This window comes from Lacerta agilis, chromosome 6, assembly GCF_009819535.1.
Source record: "Lacerta agilis isolate rLacAgi1 chromosome 6, rLacAgi1.pri, whole genome shotgun sequence".
Classification (NCBI taxonomy): Eukaryota; Metazoa; Chordata; class Lepidosauria; order Squamata; family Lacertidae; genus Lacerta; species Lacerta agilis.
The window spans coordinates 65,555,242-65,571,959 of NC_046317.1; the positions used below are offsets into that span (position 1 = coordinate 65,555,242).

General features: G+C 43.8%; 1 protein-coding gene across 3 annotated transcripts in view; it reads right to left on the reverse strand.

Annotated features, from left to right (window-relative positions):
• Nucleotides 1–16,718, reverse strand: part of NDRG3 (NDRG family member 3) — a 51,025-nt gene that overhangs the window by 15,452 nt on the left and 18,855 nt on the right. For 2 of the 3 annotated variants that reach the window (XM_033153224.1, XM_033153226.1), the window contains exon 3: nucleotides 14,861–14,896. The exons of the other annotated variant lie outside the window; for it this stretch is intronic. In XM_033153224.1, the coding sequence (XP_033009115.1) occupies nucleotides 14,861–14,896 (36 nt within the window). The remainder of the gene's footprint in view (nucleotides 1–14,860; nucleotides 14,897–16,718) is intronic. 3 annotated transcript variants of the gene reach the window in all.

Below are 16,718 nucleotides of genomic sequence, written 5' to 3' on the forward strand. Positions count from 1 at the left end.
TTCTTCACCTGAGGTACCACTTTAGCTAATGGGACCTCCCACTGTCACCGCGCGATTTACCGTATATACGTGAGTATAAGCCGACTTTTTCAGCCCATTTTTTGGGCTGAAAAAGCCGCCCTCGGCTTATACTCAGGTGAAGCGTGAGGCTGCAAAGGGACAAGCGGCAAGAAAGGGATCCTTTCTTGCTGCTTGTCTCCCCTGCCCTGCCGATCCCCCATCTGTGCCTGCTCTCTGATCCCTCGTCCTGTGCCTGCTCTGTGCGAGGATCGCCTCCTCCTCCTCCTCCCGTCCCTTCTCCCCGAAGGGGAACAGAGGTAGCGACGGGGGCAGCGGGAGCAGGACAAGTTCACAAGTATCGAGCAGGCGCGCGAGCCGGCTCAGCCCCAGAGAGCCTGTTGCTTTTGCCCCCATCCCATCCCAGCTCAGTCCCCCATAGAAACTGCCCACCCTGAAACTACCCACCCCTGAAACCTTCCCAGAATCTGCTCCCTTAATTCCTCCCTGAATATGCCCCCTCCCCCTGAGCCCTCCCTGTAAAGAGACCCTTTCTTTCCAAGCCTTCCCTCTTAACCCCTGCCCATCCCAGCTCTGCCCACTGTAGAAACTGCGCTGAGACTCTATGATCCTGTGCCTGCTCTACCCTGCCCATCCCAGCTCTGCCCACTGTAGAAACTGCGCTGAGACTCTATGATCCTGTGCCTGCTCTACCCCTGCCCATCCCAGCTCTGCCCACTGTAGAAACTGCGCTGAGACTCTATGATCCTGTGCCTGCTCTACCCCTGCCCATCCCAGCTCTGCTCACTGTAGAAACTACGCTGAGACTCTATGATCCTGTGCCTGCTCTACCCCTGCCCATCCCAGCTCTGCCCACTGTAGAAACTGCGCTGAGACTCTATGATCCTGTGCCTGCTCTGCACAACGCATCAGGGAGGGAAAAGTGGGGAGAAAGTGCTCCTCGATGCTTTTCCTCTCCTATGCCTTGCACAGAGCAGTCACTGCTCTGTGCGAGGATCGCCTCCTCCTCCTCCCCCCCCCGTCCCTTCTCCCCGAAGGGGAACAGAGGTAGCGAAGGGGGCAGAGCAGGCACGCGAGCCGGCTCAGCCCCAGAGAGCCTGTTGCTTTTTCCCCCATCCCATCCCAGCTCAGTCCGCCATAGAAACTGCCCACCCTGAAACTATCAACCCCTGAAACCTTCCCAGAATCTGCTCCCTTAATTCCTCCCTGAATATGCCCCCTCCCCCTGAGCCCTCCCTGTAAAGAGACCCTTTCTTTCCAAGCCTTCCCTCTTAACCCCTTCCCCCATCCCAGCTCTGCCCACCCTAGAACTACCCACCCTGAAACTTTCCCAGAATATGCCCCCTTGCCCTTGATGCCCTCCCTAAATATGCCCCAACCACCCCTGAAACCTTCCCAGAATCAACCCCCTTCCCCCTTAATCCATTCCAGAATCTCCCCCCTTAATTCCTCCCTGAATATGCCCCCTCCCCCTGAGCCCTCCCTGTAAAGAGACCCTTTCTTTCCAAGCCTTCCCTCTTAACCCCTGCCCATCCCAGCTCTGCCCACCCTAGAAACTGCCCCCATCCCAGCTCTGGCCACCCTAGAAACTGCCCACCCTGAAACTTTTCCAGAATATGCCCCCTTGCCTCTCATGCCCTCCCTAAATATGCCCCAACCACCCCTGAAACCTTCCCAGAATCTGCCCCCTTCCCCTTAATCCATTCCAGAATCCCCCCTTAATTCCTCCCTGAATATGCCCCCTCCCCCTGAGCCCTCCCTGTAAAGAGACCCTTTCTTTCCAAGCCTTCCCTCTTAACCCCTGCCCATCCCAGCTCTGCCCACCCTAGAAACTGCCCACCCTGAAACTTTCCCAGAATATGCCCCCTTGCCCTTGATGCCCTCCCTAAATATACCCCACCCACCCTGAAACCTTCCCAGAATCTGCCCCCTTCCCCCTTAATCCATTCCAGAATATTCCCCTTGCCCCCTGAAATGTACCCACAATATGCCCCCTTACCCCCTGAGCCCTCCCTGTAAGAGACCCTTTCTTTCCAAGCCTTTTATTGGTATTTATTTTTATTTTTGAAATTTACCAGTAGCTGCTGCATTTCCCACCCTCGGCTTATACTTAAGTCAATAAGTTTTCCCAGTTTTTTGTGGTCAAATTAGGTGCCTCGGCTTATATTTGCGTCGGCTTATACTCGCGTATATACGGTATATTCTCATCCTGAGGTAAAGTTCTTAACCCAAGGTACTACTTCCGGGTTAGCAGAGTTTGTAACCTGAGGTGTTTGTAACCCGAGGTAACACTGTATAGAGGAAAACAACTTTTTCCCTTTTTTGCGGGAAATTCCCTTATTATAGCATTGGGAAACAGTAGGGAGGGTTGACAGCTATGTATATAGCAGTGGGGAACAGCAGGTAGGGTTAACAGCCATTATTAGGAAACAAAAAGGCCTCTTAAGATGGAAACATCAGCTTGAGTTACTGAAATTTACCCAAATAGTGCATTGTGAGTTATGCCTGGCCCAAAACCTATTTAGCTGCATGTAAATTTCACTAATTTATATGGAAATTGCTTCTCCATATTAATACATGGTATCTGCTTCTCTCTCTGAAAGCCACCTGGTCAGTCTTTCTCAGTCATTTAGTGACCCCTCCAAACTGTCCTCTGAAGAAGGCGCAGACATGCAAAAAGGATGCCAAGCAATAATGAAAGCAAACTAGCAACTATGAAGTATATGAAGTTACCAGGGATGGAAGACCTCAATTAGTCATTTACATATAAATGGCAAAGGTGATGGCAAAGATGGAAGGAATTAAAACGAAAGTCAGAGCAGGCTCTCTGCAACCCTCCTTGCCAAAGCAGAATGTAGAAGCACAGTACGAGCCTCTAAGCCTGCTCCCCCTGGCCTGAAATCCTCCAGTTGTGGATAGACCCGAACTCCCATCATCCCTGACCACTAGTCATGCTGGCTGGGACTGATAGGGAGTTGGAGTCCAAAATCATCTAGAGGGCACTAGATTTCAGGAAGACTGCTCTAGCTTACTAGATCTTACGGCAATATTTCATTTTTATTAAGGTCATGGAATATTATCATAATATGGCTAAAGGTCAACTGTATTTCATAAACAGGAAAAAGGCTGTGACACACACACTACAAAAGATCTGTGTTAAAAATAAACTGCGTATGTGAAAGTGTGCCCACCAGAGACTATTGTTGTGGCATCTGTCTGTCTCAACAGACAATGGAGTGCATATTCAGGGGTGAAGTCAAACTGCTGCGTTAGTAGCACCCAAGTGTGGAGCCAGTGTGGTGTAGTGTAGTGGTTAAGAGCGGTAGACTCGTTATCTGGGGAACCGGGTTCGTGTCTCCACTCCTCCACATGCAGCTGCTGGGTGACCTTGGGCAAGTCACAATTCTCTGAAGTCTCTCAGCCCCACTCACCTCACAGAGTGTTTGTTGTGGGGGAGGAAGGGAAAGGAGAATGTGAGCCGCTTTGAGACTCCTTCGGGTAGTGAAAAGCGGGATATCAAATCCAAACTCTTCCAAGTAACCTGCCTGAGGTGAAAGCCAGGGCAGTGTGTGCGGAAGTCCTGGGCTGCCCAGATGTTAAGAACCCCCTCTTGGCCTCGCTGATGTGGTCCAAAGGAAAGCAGAGCAATACGTTTGGCACCAGCTTGGCTGCAGGAATTGCCAGAAGGATGCATACAAGGTGCCATCCCATGGTCTTAGTGACTCCACTCTGGATTTGTATAAGGGTGTACTCCTTTGTCTTTTATTTTCCCAGGTCAATTGACAGTATGACCACAGCAGTCTGATTTTATGGGATACAACTGTTGTTTCCTAACAGCTGGGCACTGCAGCTAAGCAACTGCAGGTATGTTCGGGAAAAATAATTTGGAGTGGGCAAAGCAATGTAGGCAGGGAAAGTAAAGCCTCAGCAAAAAATAAAAGAAATTTTAAAAATCTAATAAATCTGAAAACTTAAAATGAATGAAAGGTAACAAAGGGCTTATCCACACTTCGGCTTCCAGGTGCTGTCCCCCACCCCTGGAAAACTCCTCTTTGGCGCTCAGTCAGAGCAATCACCCCTTCCCCATGTTCTGATCTATTGCGGAAGTGTGGATGAGGCCAAAGAGTGTGAAAGAAGAAGAGTTGGGACATCTGATCTCCCAGTGGCTTGGGGAAAGATCTTTAGAGCCTGGACAGAAGGTGTCATCTTTTGATAAGAACTCAGCCTCCACTTGGAGCAACATGTCACAGCTGATTCTACAGCTCAAATTCTTCCTTTTCACCTTCACTCTGAACTAAGCTAGCAATTAAGTGGTCAGTGTGCCGTTCCTGATTAGGAGTTGATGTCAACATATGTGTGTCTGAGTGTGTGTGTATTATTTTTTACATATAAATTAAAAGCTATTTGATGTTCTGAACTGCATTCAGTGGACGTGGTGTTCTTACCTCCATCTCTCATTAAATAGTGAGGTTGGGTTTTATGCACAAAACCTTCTACAGACACACCATGCTAAGTTTTACCCAGATGAAGATGACTGAAGATGACTATTGCTCACTTTAGTCATAACAGTGCCTGTAATGCAACAGGACAGCCTGTTTTAAGGACTCTGAAACTTAAGCTCTGTTCATGTGCTACTTGCATGTAGAGGGAAAGCACGGAAAAAGTAGCCATGGGGGTCATGCATTTAGCCCCACCCCCAGTAGTGAACTGCTCCGACATCTGCACCATGTTGAGCATAACATCTGCAGTGAGGAGCTTTCTCTGTGCAGGATTTAGTGTCTTGCATCGTAAATCAAATGGGGAGCTCCATGCACAGAAAAGACTCCGTGCTGCAGACATTATGCTCAACAGGACAATGGCGGGAACTGGAAGAGCAGCAGCATGACTTCGGGGGTTGTGTTAAATGTGTGGCCTGAAGGTCCCCTTCGCCACACTTGCCCTTTACACATGAGTATTGCATGAACAGGAAAATATTGAAATAATATTGATGTTACTCCCAAACATTTCCACCAAAGATGGTGCGGGTAACTAACAGGTTTGGATTGGATTTAAACAGCAGATGGCCTAATCCCCCTTTTAGTTGCAGTGCTTTCCACCCACTTTGGGGAGACAGCAGCCTGCCCTAAAAGATTCATTAGGTGACACATGGTGTGAAGTCCTGATTGCTTTTTCAAGATCAGCCTGCTGCTGGCAGCCCACGTGAGGGTATCGAGAGCAGCTCTGACATCTGCTTTCACATTTGAAGTGTGAGCAAGCTAGTGCATGTTATGTACAGGAAGGGGAAGAGCACGAGTTACACATTATCTGCAGGAGGCTACGCAGATTACGTGACACATCTGCACCGTTGTTTTAAAGACCAAAAGGTTTAATTACAAGAGCAAAGATTTAGCAAAAGGTATTTAAAAAAGCAGATCAGCAGCAAGTTTCCTAACTTTGAGCACACATGCAGTATCAGAGGATTACGTACTATTTCTGGTAGGAAAAATTTAACAAGTTTGAGATTGTGCAAGAGACTAAAAGGTTTTATATCTTACCTAGCCCTATGTATTTTGCCTTGGTGACAATTATACAAAAAATACTGAAGAAATGGGTCATTTCAGGGACTAAAGTAGGAAACCTGCAGAGAATTTTAGCCTATAAACTCTGCAAACACAGTTCAAAGTCCTGTCTTTCTGTTAGCTAGTATGCATTCCATGATCTGGCCACACATGGATGTTTCTGCTCTGCACTGTAAAATTAGCATGTGCGACCTTAGCTTCATGAGCCTTACAGCACAATAAAAGGGACAGCTAATGCCACTCATGGCAAGAGCTATGAAAAGCTGCATGGCTATAATTCTCTGGCATCTATTACAGAACCCAAGCTTACAATTTTAGGAAACTGAGTGTAGTGTTGCAGAATAAAGCCTAAAGACAGTCTGGCCAGTTTTGATGCAGAGATTAAAATCAGGATGGGATAATGGGTCTGGAAAGAATGCAAACCTCATGTAAGCTCAGAGCATAACAATACCTTTTCACAAAGCAATTAGCAGTTTCAGCTAGAGAAAATGCTGTCAGGCTTGCAAAGGAGGCAGGAGGAAAAAAAGATATCAATGTATTCCATGATAAATGGGCCATGGGCATAATTAGGCCCAGCATAGGTCCCAATTTGGCCCACTGGGCTGTTTTCCCTAAACCACACCCACCTGTCCGAGGGGCAAGCAGAGATGCAGCTGCCAGTGCCCAATTTAGATCCTTAAAAGAATGCTCCTGATTGTGCATCAACAAGAGCTGACACCACTGATCAGCTGACAGGCAGGCAGAGCAAGCCCACCTTGGAGAACTCTCAGCAGCACAGCACACTCCTACAGAAAGCACAGCTTGAAGTCAGCGTCTATCAGCTGACTGGCAGTAAATTCAAGTCCTGCTTGGCTGATATTGGATTTTCCTTCCATGTGGCTTGCTGCACTACAAAGGAAAAATGGGTCACATGGAGTCATAATGACTTCACGTGATTGACAGGTGGGCAGGCTCCACTCACCTATCAAAACTGCCAACTGATGAATTCATTTACCCATCCCAGCATTTACCCAAACAAAAACAAAACTACCCCATACCAGAGCTAATTGTTATGCCCTGCTTGACCAAGGTACTTAAAAGGCTTCACACCAAGTCTTCTTTCGGCATACACAATAACCCAAGCTTTTAAGAGCAATGAATCAAAGCAAATAAATCTCTGTTACAGACACTCAGCACCATCCAGACTCAACTGATTTGGCCCATTTGGCTTTAAAAAGCATTTAGACAGAGAGAGTTCTGCAGATGACATCTTTGGCTCCTGACCAGCAAGGGAAATGTTTACAGCGGAATGGAACCAACCAGTATTCAAGTGAGAAAGGGCAAACTAATAAATTTTACAATGCGCTCAACAAGCCAGAGCAAGGGCAAGGGCAAGATTGCTTATGTTCCTCACAGCATATGGCTTTAGTCCTCTTCACTTGTAGATTTTCCTTGGACTCTCAACTGATAAAAGGACAAAATGGTAAGTTGCCAATTCATCCCAATTGCTTTTCTTTCTTAAAAATCTATCCTCAGATTCAGTGTGTTGAAGTAGTGGATACAGCATCGGACTAGAACCTGAGACAACAGGGTTTGAGTCCCCATGCAGGCAGCCATGAAGCTCAAGGGGTGACCTTGGGTCAAGTCAACTTGTCTCAGCTTAAACTAGCTCATGTTGTTGTGAGGATAAAATAGGGAGGGGTAGAATGATGCATTCCATTTTGTGTTCCTTGGAGAAAACACAGAACATGGATGTAACAAGGAAACTAAAATATTCACCTGACTATGATAGCCTGCATATTTACTGCTTTGCGGCCACAAAGTTATGTTTGTTCAGAAGAACTGTGGGAAGCTAGTTGCTCAGATTTTAAAACTAGCACACTGAACTAAATTATTCATACCCACACAGAGCTGAAATATTAATAGAAAAACAGCACAGTCTATGCAAGCAGGCACTGGTTTCTATGGTATTTTGTATAAATAGATCAAGGTGTAAATTAAGAGTGATGCTTTGTGAAATCCAAGCATTATCGAGAGATAAAATATGCAATCTAATGATGTGAAGTCCTCAAGCACACAGCACGCACCCAAGGGCACAGTCCAGTCAGCAATTGTGTCTGCACACATCACATCCCTGTTAAAACTTTGCTTGGGCCCCATACTGCCTTATACATCCGTTTTTAAATTACCACAGCAGAATGCTGAAAGAATGAGGTGAAGCCAAGTCTTCCCCAAAACACACAATACTGTACAAGCTTGAAACCACTATGAAATCAGTAAATCACTTCTTAGGTGAAACAGCTTTGGGGAACTAGTCTTATAAAGATTGGACCAGAAGGCGTTCCTACACCAAGATTGTGTTGACTAATTTTCCAATCCCTGCATCCTTTGTTCAGCAAAATATAGATTTCAAAATTATGAGCAATAAGCAAATTAGTCTGAACAAAACGCTGCTCTTAGAAAAATAAACTGGAACCAGGGCAATTTAGGAGGGAAAAATCTATTCCTTCATCAAAGTCAGGAGTCTGTTTAATCTGTAAAGGCAGCTGCTTGAAGACCAGAAAGGATAAGCCCTAGAAATATGTTTATTTACAGCACAACCGTATGGACGTCTATTCAGAAGTAAGCACCTTCCCTGAGTTCAATGGTTGGGATTACTGCAATAAGAACGGCGTGAGACTACAGCAGCTAGGTTGCTTGTGGGGCAAACTACCGTCAGCATACAGCACCTTGCTTGTTGGATTTTCACTGGCTGCCAATGTGCTACCAGGCTGGTGTTGGTACTGGCATATAAGATCGGGAACAGGTTACTTGAGACTGCCTTAACCCTTGTATACCAGTAGATCCCCATGGTCTGTAGGAAAGTTTCTCCTGGACGTTTATCTGCAGTAACACTGAGCAGGGCTTTCAGAGTGGCTCTCTCATTCTGTGGAATAGCATTCCTTTTGATACAATAGGTACGCACTATCTACACTTTCTGGAAACAATTGAATACATTTTTGTTCTGGTAGGCTTTTGCCACTAGCGTCTATTTTGCATTGTTTTAGCTTTAAAATATGTTCAGGTAGTGCAGAATGCAGCAGCCAAACTTTTTCACAAGAGCAGGCTGCTGGCAACATGTTACTACACTGTCTGAAAGAGTTGCACTGGTTACCAATCTGCTACTGGACCAGGTTCAAGTGCTAATTCAGAAAGCCCTAAATAACTTGGGCCCGAGGGACCTTGAGGATCTCCTGATTCCTCATGCTCTGCCTCGATCGCCGAGGTCTTCTGATGGGGTACTTCTGGTGGCCCCAGGTGCCCCTGAGGTTTGGCTGGCCTTACTACCGTGTTTCTCCTAAAATAAGACACCGTCTTATATTTTTTTCCCCTCAACAAAACAGTATGGCTTATTTTCAGGGGATGTCTTATTTTAACCGTGTCACATTGGTACGCTGAATAGCCACGCCTCTCCAGGCTGTTTTAATGGGAGGTGCTGCGTCACTATGGCTTATTTTCGGGGTATGGCTTATTTTCGGGGAACGGCTTATATTTCGCAAATGCATAGAAATCCTGCTATGGCTTATTTTATGGCTATGTCTTATTTTAGGAGAAACACGGTACTACTACTACTACTACTGCTGCTGCTGCTGCTGCTACTGCTACATTTGTTACCCATCCTTCACCCTAAGGTCTCAGGACAGGTTACAATATTAAAACACAACATAACAATGCAATATTAAAAACAGCTTAGAGCAACTTACAAATACAGTGGGTCCTAAAGATATACAGCACAAGCATCAAAAGCCAGGGAATCTGTATAATAAAGTTACCAGATGCACCTTTGCAGGGAGCGAGTTCCACTGCTTAAGGGCTGCCACAGAGAATGCCCTTTCCAGGGTCACCACCCCTCTAAGCTTTTGAAGGTGGAAGAACATACAGTGGTGCCCCGCTAGACGAATGCCTCGCTAGACGAAAAACTCGCTAGACGAACGGCATTTGTCTAGCGGAAGCTGCCCTGCAAGACGAAAAAGTCTATGGGGCTGCTTCGCAAGACGAAAAATTTTCGTCTTTTTTTTTTTTTTTTTTTTTTTAGCGGAGCGCGGCTGTCATTGCCGCTTCGCTAGACGAAAAACCCGCTAGACGAAAATTTTCGCAGGACGAATTATTTTCGTCTAGCGGGGCACCACTGTACCAATCACCTGAGAGGGTCTGTAGGGAAGAAAATGGTCTTTCAGGTATTTGGGGCCTGAGTCATTTAGGGCTTTGAACATCAATGTGAGCGAGCACCTTGAATTGAGCCCAGAAACAAACTGGCAACCAGTGCGGCTATTTTAGCAGAGGGGATATATGGGACCAAAACTGAACCCCAACCAGTAATCTAGCTGTTGCATTTTGGAACTGCTGAACAGCACATTGCAATACAAGAGCAGAGTGCAATTACCAGAGTCCAAGGCTTTAGTGTGGCTGGCCCTGCTCTGTGGAGCATCTTGTCTAAAGGAGTTGGGCAGGAGTCATCCCTGTTTTTAGATACCTTCTGAAAACCGTATTATTCAGACAGACCTTTTCAAATCTGGAATTCTTTGCCAACCAGCTCTCACTGCTGTGTTTTTATTCCATATCCTGCTTTGTGATATATTATATGAAAGTGTGGTTTATAAATAAATAAATGGCACCTGGTTGGGGAAAGGGAAAACATCTTGATGTTCATTCACCTTGACAGATGAGAGACATAGAATATGTCTTTCCTATGGTTTCCTGCTGTTACAAGCAATCTACTACAGATGTTAACAGAAGGAAAGGAAGCGAAGGCATGGACAAGGTTTCCTTCAATTTCTGAAAATAGCAGCCAGTAGATCTCGTGAAACAATAAATGCATGAACTCCAAAGCAATTTGGAGTAAGCGGCCCCCAACTGCCCCGTTCCCCTGCAGCTTCATCTGTGCCTCTGAAATAATGGCTGTCACTGTTATCATCAAACACCCATGGCAACTACTCTGAAACATTGTTGGTGATGTTTCATAATGTAATCAATTAATATAGATAGGCTATATATATATTACACTGCTGGGGTTTTCACAGATTCTCTTTTTGCCTGCTGGGGTCATGAATTCCTCATGCAAAATCAATACCTGGCAAGGCAGGAGCATTGGACAGGAATATTTTAGTGTGGTCATAACTACCTCCATCCTCTCCCCCTCAATTCCCATGCATAACTACAATCTACTGAAACTAGTGATGGATAACCGTGCTCTATGGGGTGTATCCAGCCCCCAGAGTTTTTTGTGGCTTCCACAAAATGCACCCATGTTTAATTTTATTTAAATCTTTCAACTGAGTTGAGTTGGATCTCCTACTGTGATGTTATGATGCCAAAACATTTTGGGAAGGACGGGCCCACCAAATTTGTCAATTTAGAATTTAGCTTAAAAAAAATAAATGATCTGCTTTCTTTTACTCAAACGTTTTGTGGCTCCAGGAACCTAGACAAAGGTTTTTGAAAGCTTTTTTTTTTTTTACTCTATTTAATACTGAATATTTCTTTTTCTTTTAAAGGGAGAGCCTTTGTGAAGGCAGCCTTGGGAACTGCAGTTCTCATTGCACATCCTTTTACACCTTGACCACACTATCTTTGACTTGCAGCCCCCATAGGGCTGACCATGTAACAATACAGCCCTTGGACCAAAAACAGCTACCCTAAGGGGTTAGAAAAAGAATGTTCAAAATTAAAAGGGCTACCAGCAGCATTATTTGCACCACATAAGAAGTGAACTAATCTCTACAGTTTTCCGTGATGCCTTGAGAGCTCAGAGAGTTATTACGAACAGCTTTTAGAGGAGCAGTTTGGTGCGCTCACTCATGAGACAGTCACTCAAGTAGACTGACGCACTTGGGAGTCACAGGCTTGGAGGCTCTTCCAGCTGTCCAACCTCCCCCACTGTCTGACTGACACCCACCCCGTTGATAAGGAACCCCTCCACCCCATGAATGGGGATTGGGAGGCAGCCAGTAGGACTGTCTCCCCTTCCCCCTCTCTAAAGGAAACAGGAGTGGGTTGGTGTGCCAGTCTTCTTCTGCACTCTCCTCCTCCTATGACTCTTTTTTCAGCAACTGCCCTGAACCAGTCGTGATCATGGGGCTCATGACAAGCACAAAGCATTTCACATTTTCAGGAGTAATCATTGCATTTTTAGACAGTAGCCATGGAAGGAGCTCCTTGGCTGGAATTCCCCCACACCAGTGTGAAATCTCTCGGAACCTTGCTTGTCCCAACCTTGTTCTGTGGACAGTGTTAGAATATAAACATTTACTGCTCATCTTTATTCACTTATTAATTGCTCAGGGCTTCCTATGTCCCTTATAATAAGGTTTGTTACAAGTGTTAGCGATTGGGACAGATTAAACACATGACTGGCACCAACTGCAAAACAGAAACATAGGCAGACTAAAGGTAACATGGAACTCTTAAAGACAGGCACAATAATACAGATGCACCCATGACTTTACTAGCAGTGGAGGTCACATACACCATCTGCTCACCCACAGACAACCCTTGGAGATCATTTAATCTATCATCTGCTCAAGAAGTAGGGCAAGTTCCTACATTCTCATATTTCAATTGTACAAAGGGAAAGAAATATATTTAAAAGTTTATATGGTCTGAGCAGGGTTTGCCTAATTGAGAACAAGTCTTAACTGCAAAAAGAAGAAGAGTTTTAAACCCCGCTCTTTCCAATGGCAAGCTCAGGTGGTGAGTAGCAAAGTGACTGCAGGCAGAATGGAGCTGCTGGGAAAGATGAGCACGGTATCCTCACATTTTTTGAGAAGTCTAAAAAGGGCTGCTATACGTCCAGACACAGCCGGGATTCAACAGTTGAAAATGGCATCTGTGTGGAATTTTCACAAATCAGTTAATATCCATTAAATCAGCAATATCCATTAAAGTTTTGACAGATGCTGCTGCCTGAGGTGCTGATGCTACAGAACTAAATTCTTTTCACAATTCTTGATGTGACTATTATCTATGAGAAAGAGTGTTAGCCATGCAGATTCAGTATTTGACAGCTGAAGGAGTTAAGATGCTGTTCAAAGTCCTTGCTCAGCTGCCCACTTCCTTTCCCCCTCAAATTTCCTTTGAAGCTAAATGTGACCATGTCCCATTCCTTTTCCATTATCTAATGGAATGGAGACCCTCTGCATCTATGCCTAAGCTTTTGGTGTGCCCACATGATTTCTAAAAATGGTGCCACTCTAATTAACCCAGGTATGAGAGGCCATTTGCACTGTCTTTGACTCAAAAGGACATCACCTAAGTTAAGACAGTGGAATGCCACCTAATAAAGGATATGTGCATTTGTTTTTCGAGTGAGGTACGTTATATCTTACTGTGTAGTTCTTTGGCTTATCAAGAGCACCTTAGCCTGAAGCAGCTGAAGGCTATGGGAAATTTTAAGATTCAATCTTGCCCATGCAATCCTTCTTAAATATGTTGTAATTCATGCATAATGTTTAACTTATGTAAATAAAAAACTAAAGCAGGCAGTCCTCAGAAGTTGTCATTTGTATAATACAAGGCAAAGAAGCTTTATCAAAACACAAAGGCTGTACATAGCTCAATTTTAGGAGCAGCTAAAATTAATAAAGTGGCAGTAAGGAACATCCTGTTCAATGGTTGCTATGGACACAAGTTCACTGTTCATCCACTCTAGAAGATTAAGAAAAAGAAGTGGCAAGCATCACCTGGTTTATGCTCAATTCATGTCACACTCACCAGTTTTGTTTTACATTAATTATAGTGCATTTGCCCTGGGTAATTTTCATAAGCTCTCAAATGTGCATTTTCTCTATTTCTGTGCCTGCTTGTGTTGAATTATGCTGGGATGGCTAGGCGGTTTTGGTGTGTGTGTGTGTGTGTGAATGCTTGAGAGATTCTCTTAAATCCTTGTCAAGCCTTAAATTCACCTTTGCACAACACTGAACTGCACACTGGTCAAACAAATGAGGTAAGTGGAGGGAGCTTCAAGTCAAGCCAAAGGGCATAAAAGGATGTTCAATTTCACCGGTGTGTGATGTTAGCACCCTGAAGCTGAGATTCTGGTTGTCTTTTAATTCAAAGTTATTCTAAGCATATGTCAGGTGTTAACAATTCCTAGCCATGCCTTGTACAGATGCCATATCAAGATTGTTGGTTAAAATTCACATCACACTCTGCTCATGTTTGGTAAGACATCTGTGAAGATAAGCTCTTAAGCCAGAAGTAGAGTGGCATTCCTAACTTCAGGATAGATGGCTAAGACCCAAAATAGGGCAGGAACAATTTTAAAATATAAATTGCTACCAAAATGTGTTAAAAAAATAAAAATCAACTTTAATCTATGATGGTGAATAGCTGACATTGATAACCAGAAATCTGGAGGATGCCCTAAAACATGATCAGACACTAGTAGAAAGATATCACCTTTTCAGGTACATCTCAATGTTTACCATGTGCATACAGGAATATTATTGGCCAGCTCCCCTTATCTATGCAGATCAGCCAAAATACTAATTTCAGGTGACAAAATTGTGTGTTATACATTTATTGAGCACTAAAAAAGATCCCTTGGGGATTCAAATGCATTTGGTCTTTAGAACTAGTCTAATGCTGGACGTTAAGGCATTGTCCTGTATTGTTGCGGTCATTAATATGTTTACCGGTAATTTATATTCATACTTTTCGTAGAATTGAAGTCAAATTTTACTTTTTGTACAAATTTTAGTAGCAATTTATATTACATTTATGGTCCTACCCAATTTTGTTCCTAACTCCACCTTCTGAGGTTGGTTTGGCATTTCCTTTTTTCTGTATCTTGCCAGTGTGGCTAAGACAAGATAGGAAAACAGGCCAAGCCACAGAATGCAATAAACTGGCTACTTCATATAATAATTTTTTAAACACTGAAAACACCACTTTAAGAGGTTTACAAGCCCTTCCTACTTCATTAATTTCTGAGGTGTAGAGCTTCAACACAGATTCGCATCTTACAAAAATTACACACATACCATTGCAGTAATTTAACTCTATGGTGCTTCAAAAGTCCATGGTGATCAGCTCCAAAATCTGGCCCTTAAGATCTGGAAGCAGACAAGTCCTGTTCAACACATACTGTTGAACACACTGTTAAATGTACAGAAATCCAGCAAAAGTTATATGGGAGCCAATGGACTCTAGGTTTCTCAAGTTCTTTTTTATTTTTAATTCGGGCAACTATCTGATCAACAGAGATCCATTGTCGTTCTTCAAGGAAAGCCTGACAATGCATGCCCGTTTTGGTTTCAGGTACTTACCTGACAGTCAAAGTCCTGGAAGTTTCGAGCTGAATTCTGTCAAAATAAGAATAAGAGCCAATGAATAGCCCTGATTCCAGAACAGCCTAAAAAACTTTGCTTTGCAGCAGAGTTTTCTGAAAACTCTGCTCCGGCATATCACTTTGCAGCAAACTATTGTCAGAATTGAAGCTTCTTGTACTTCATTAGTATGAATAAATGCACAGGACGAGGTCATTGCAATTAGCTTTCCTCCACCCCTAACCACTGATGCCAGAAACAAAATTACTGTATGAACTGCCAAGGATAGAGGAGAGGCAAGTGCCACAATTCCACATGAGTAGGTACACATTTATCGGTCCCAGAAATAATCATTTTCAAACACTTTCATGCATAGCAAACCTACTCATTTTTCAAATGTACTGTGAAAACAGCATTCAAAATTATATCCATCCCAACATTATTTGGTCGATATATATTATGAATTGGTGGCACTGCTGCTCAGCGCACACAAAAGGTTAGAGCACATGTTTTGCATGCAAAGGGTTCCAGATTCAATCCCTGGCATCTTCATGGATAGGAAATAATTAACTGAAAACCTGGGTGTTCTTTACCAGTAAGTGAAGACAATCCTGAGCTAGATGGACCTATCAGTGGCCTGACTTGACAGTTTTCTATATTCCTATATAACATGCATGGTCATTTAGACAAATCACTCACTCTGGCTGCTATGTAATTTATCACTGATCTAGCTACGGTTTTCTGTCTGTATTTATATAAAACTACTAGTTCACTCCCTTTAAAAAGAGGAAAGACTTTTTGTAGTGTGTGGGCATGGTAAAACGAATATTTGTTACTGCCATACATTTTTTAAAAAAACCAAGAGCGGTTTACAACAATTATATATAAACCATACATAAGCCACATAAAAAGTTAAAACCAGAAACCAGCTATTATGGAAATATGTATTCCTTAATTGACCACATAAGCCTGATGCAATAAAACGTTTTTAGCAGGCATCTAAAAGTTGAAACAGAAATATGGTTAAAATAGTAAGTGTAGAGACAGACATGGTAGCAAGAGGAAAAACCGGACGGCCCACCAGTGTTCAAGGCACACCACAAGCTAAAAAGAGAAGACCAGTGTAAGACTGGATTTTGCAGAAATAGCTGGAAAACATTGGCTCATCGCTGTAAATCACCATAGAAAAGTTAGTGATCACACTATTCACCCACACACTTGCACACCCTTGGACAGTGCTAAGATCTGGAGCCAAAGTAAGGTAAGAACCAAAGTTAAAACTGAAATGAGAAGGATATCCTATGCAGTTCTTTGTGAAAGGTACCTCAATTATGTACTAAAAGAAAGGCTGAAGTCAGTCAATTAATGGGATGGATCCCGAGAAGAGTGAATGCAACTCCACTCATGCAACAGGGCTTTCCTGTGCCCTCCCTGCACCAAAGCCCCCCCCCCCCACCAGCCACTCCTGAGGATCAAGGGATGGCAAAATCAAGAATCCTGAAGGCTGCCCTTTTGCAAGAAGTGCCCTTCCCTTACTCTTGCATAATGCATTCTTCTTATGCTACTTGTAGGGAAGGGCAAGAAACAATGCAGGGCACTGAAGTCCCCGGCTTTGGCGATTTCATCAGACGTGTCTGAAAGTGTATGTATAGACAATCTTTACAGCTCATTCTTTACATAGTTTGTGCTAGTATGATTGGTGCATTGGACTCTAGCCCAACAAACTTATTTATTTTAAAGTGTCACGGGACTCTTTATCATCAATGTTCAGAGAGATAATGGAGCTACAACAGAAGGTTCAACATCCGAGGGAGTTTGCAATCTATAATTTGCAACAGGACAGGCAAAAGACAACAGA